Raw genomic sequence first — 3072 nt, forward strand, 5'->3', positions numbered from 1 at the left:
ATTTTTTGAATTTACGGAGTTTTTTCATTTCACAAACAGTTTGTAAAATTCACGAAACAAAATTGAAATCTAGAATATTTTTCAAATTTGCCAAAAACGAATTTGTGCACATTTTTATATCACAACATTTTTCAGATTTGCCAAAAATGAATTTGTGAGCATTTTTTATATCACAACATTTTCAAAGTCTTGAATATTTTTTAAAATTCATGAACATTTTTCAAAATCGCTAACAAATTCTGAATTCATGGACATTATGAAAATTCAAAACATTGTTTGAAAAATTCAAAAAATTAAAAGAAAAAAGGGGAAATTAAAATGAAACGAAACAGGCAACCCGTGCCCCCACTTTGGGCCACACCACATGACGTTATGTGTTATCTGCTAGTGCCAGGCAAACTCATCTTCATTCTGTCTTCCAACCATTTCAACGACTCGGACGGTCCTTGAAGCAAACAGATGAATATAGCCAAGGGATTCCTGTCACCATTGTTGTTGAAATGCTTTCAACCAATGTGGCAGTAGCTTAAACACGTTGGCAAAAAATTCATCATGTGACAATGCAGTCTCAGTTTTTTGTCTGAAATGTTCACGGGAAAGCCCGGTTTGCTACTGACTGTATCTTGGAAAATCAACACAGTTCTAGCCTTACTCAAAGGATATATACCTGCCACGACAAGGCTCAGATGTAATCGTATGGCTAAACAAACAGAGTGGAGAAAAATGATACCAGGAGATAATCTGCACCACACACAGCATCAGACAAACAGACTTATCTTCAGGCATGCAGATTTTTCCTTTTTTGATTGACAGCCAAGCACACGGTGCATGGTAATAATAACATTACCGATTAGATTCGACAGCTAAGGTTACTAGAAGGTGTAACCTTTAGGTACATCTTGCAGGTTCTACCAACAGGTAAGCTTAACAGCTGACAGTCCAGGGGTGGGGCCGTGGGGGGTGAGTGACAACAGCTACAAGTCACTATTCAGTGCTCCCCGGGATTAAGTCACTACACATACAACGGTACCGTGCTAAGACAGGAAAGGAAGGTCTCACAGATTTACATGCTAGGGGCTCGAGGCCCAACATAGCTCGATAACATCATATCGAGTGGCATCGAGGAGGGGTTTGGCAACTCTGGTGGCCGTCGAAGATCTTCGCCTTGGCTATTGGAGGGAGGATCTTGTAAAGGACATGATGTGTCTCCCAACAATGTTGCTGATAGGAAGAGGTCCCCTGTCACCACAAACTTCACAATGGTTAGTACTAGTTCCCAAACGATTTCTAGGAAAGAACAATTGGAAGTAGGAGAAAAGCAAGCTCTAAACAAGCAATTTTTTCTAGCAACTAAAAACATATTTGGACATTCTAATCGTCATTACAGATTGTATGTTCACCACGGAAAATGAATCTCCAATCATACTGGATCTCTGGTCCAAAAGCACAGATTTATAATATGAATAGCACAAGATTTCCTCAATTATAAAGCCATAGTAAAGCAACTGCAACTGAGCAAATACTTAAGAGTGCATTCTGGCAGCTCAAACACATGTGCATTCTACTTTTACGTTGTTACAGATCAAATGACTATTATGGCCATGCAAATCTGCAGTCATGCTGGACCTAGTCCAAAGCAGATATCTAAAATATGACTGATATCAGATTTCGTTGACAGTTGAAGCATTCAATCTAGGATAATCTCAGCATGAGCAATCAGTTATAATGCATGTACAAGAGGACTGGCCTAGCGTGGGAATGGATGTGTTCACTTACCAGGCACGAGAATCGCAGCTGTTATTGCGGTTATCACCCATGACGAATACATGGTCTTCAGGGAGGCGCTGCAGGACGATGGATTGTTTTAGTATCAGATTGATCCGGGCATAGGTCGAGCAGATAACAGGGATGGGATGGGAGGGAGAGATCATCCACCATCTGAGGCCCGTCATCTCGAAAGAATAACAGGGCAGTCAAGAAGTCAACAACACGGAGCAGCCATGCCACTTTTGGTCCTCCTCTTGCAGTGGTAAAGTCATTTGTTTGTGTGGTAGTGACCCATAGGAGTTTGGGTATACAAGTATCTCTGGACCTGGCAATAGCAACTCCTCAATGTTGTTCAAGCAGACTATGCTCACAGATAGAAAGAGATTCAACAAACCATGGCTTCCATCGTGTCCGACCCACCATGGGGTGCGGTGTAATGTTCATTTTGTGCAACACCATTAACAATAAGCTGGCCTTGTCGGACCTGTAAAAATAAAATGTCTCTGCGTAAGTGCCGGCATGCGGATTTAGGGATAATGTATAATGCATCTTGAGATATATTTGGCCATTGCTGAAGCAGCATATATGTCAATCAGCAGGGTGAACAAATTGAAGAATGACAGTACTTTGCATGCATCTGAAGATATGTGTTGCAGTAATATTGTGGGTGGAAGCAAGGCAATGTTAGCATCGCCTTTGCTCAATCGGCAGCATGAATAAATGATATGATATACTACTCCCTCCGTTCTTAAATATAAGTCTTTTCAGAGATTCCAATACGGGACTACATGCGGAGCAAAATGAATGAATCTACACTCTAAATATGTCCATATACATCCATATGAGTTCATATTGAAATCTCTAAAAAGATTTATATTTAGGAACCGAGGGAGTACAACAGATTTAGTAGTATTTATTACCTCGATGAAATCTCCAGGGGTGGCAACAACCCTCTTAATAAATACAACATCTTTATTTATGCCGCAATTCTGTAATAAGAAACGGCAAAAACAGTGCAATGCAGCATCAGATTGTGAAGCTGAGAGAGGTTAAAAATGAAAGAGGAAAATCAGAGGTACGGTACCTGCAGGGCGGCGGGCACCCGGAAGAAGACTACATCCCCGGCAGATGGCTTCCGGAACATGTAGGTGACCTGAGCAAAATCAAAGCATTCCCCCATTTGGTTAACTACTAACGAATCATGGCAGGCGTAGATCCAAGGCAGGCGAGCATAATGCAAGAGAGAACCAAGCAGAACCCGGGCGGAATGGAAGAGATCTGCGTAGCAGCTAGGTTAGGGAGGAG

At 41.5% G+C, this 3072-nt stretch overlaps 1 protein-coding gene across 2 annotated transcripts in view; it reads right to left on the reverse strand.

The window, feature by feature from the left end:
- Window positions 1-780: 780 nt before the first annotated feature.
- The window catches only part of LOC119331977 (chloroplast processing peptidase-like), a 3088-nt gene continuing 796 nt past the window's right edge, over window positions 781-3072 (reverse strand). Inside the window, exons 2-7 of one of the 2 annotated variants that reach the window (XR_005160742.1) lie at window positions 2852-2920; window positions 2688-2756; window positions 2162-2251; window positions 1936-2092; window positions 1777-1844; window positions 1167-1239 (exon numbers count right to left, since the gene is read on the reverse strand). Coding sequence is in view for 1 of the 2 variants with exons in the window: in XM_037605159.1 (XP_037461056.1) it covers window positions 1170-1239; window positions 1777-1844; window positions 2162-2251; window positions 2688-2756; window positions 2852-2920 (366 nt within the window). In the remaining variant the exon portion in view is untranslated. Of the gene's footprint in view, window positions 1240-1776; window positions 1845-1935; window positions 2093-2161; window positions 2252-2687; window positions 2757-2851; window positions 2921-3072 lie in introns of both variants that reach the window. The other variant, XM_037605159.1, reaches the window with a different exon arrangement.

This window comes from Triticum dicoccoides, chromosome 7A (genome assembly GCF_002162155.2).
Source record: "Triticum dicoccoides isolate Atlit2015 ecotype Zavitan chromosome 7A, WEW_v2.0, whole genome shotgun sequence".
NCBI lineage: Eukaryota > Viridiplantae > Streptophyta > Magnoliopsida > Poales > Poaceae > Triticum > Triticum dicoccoides.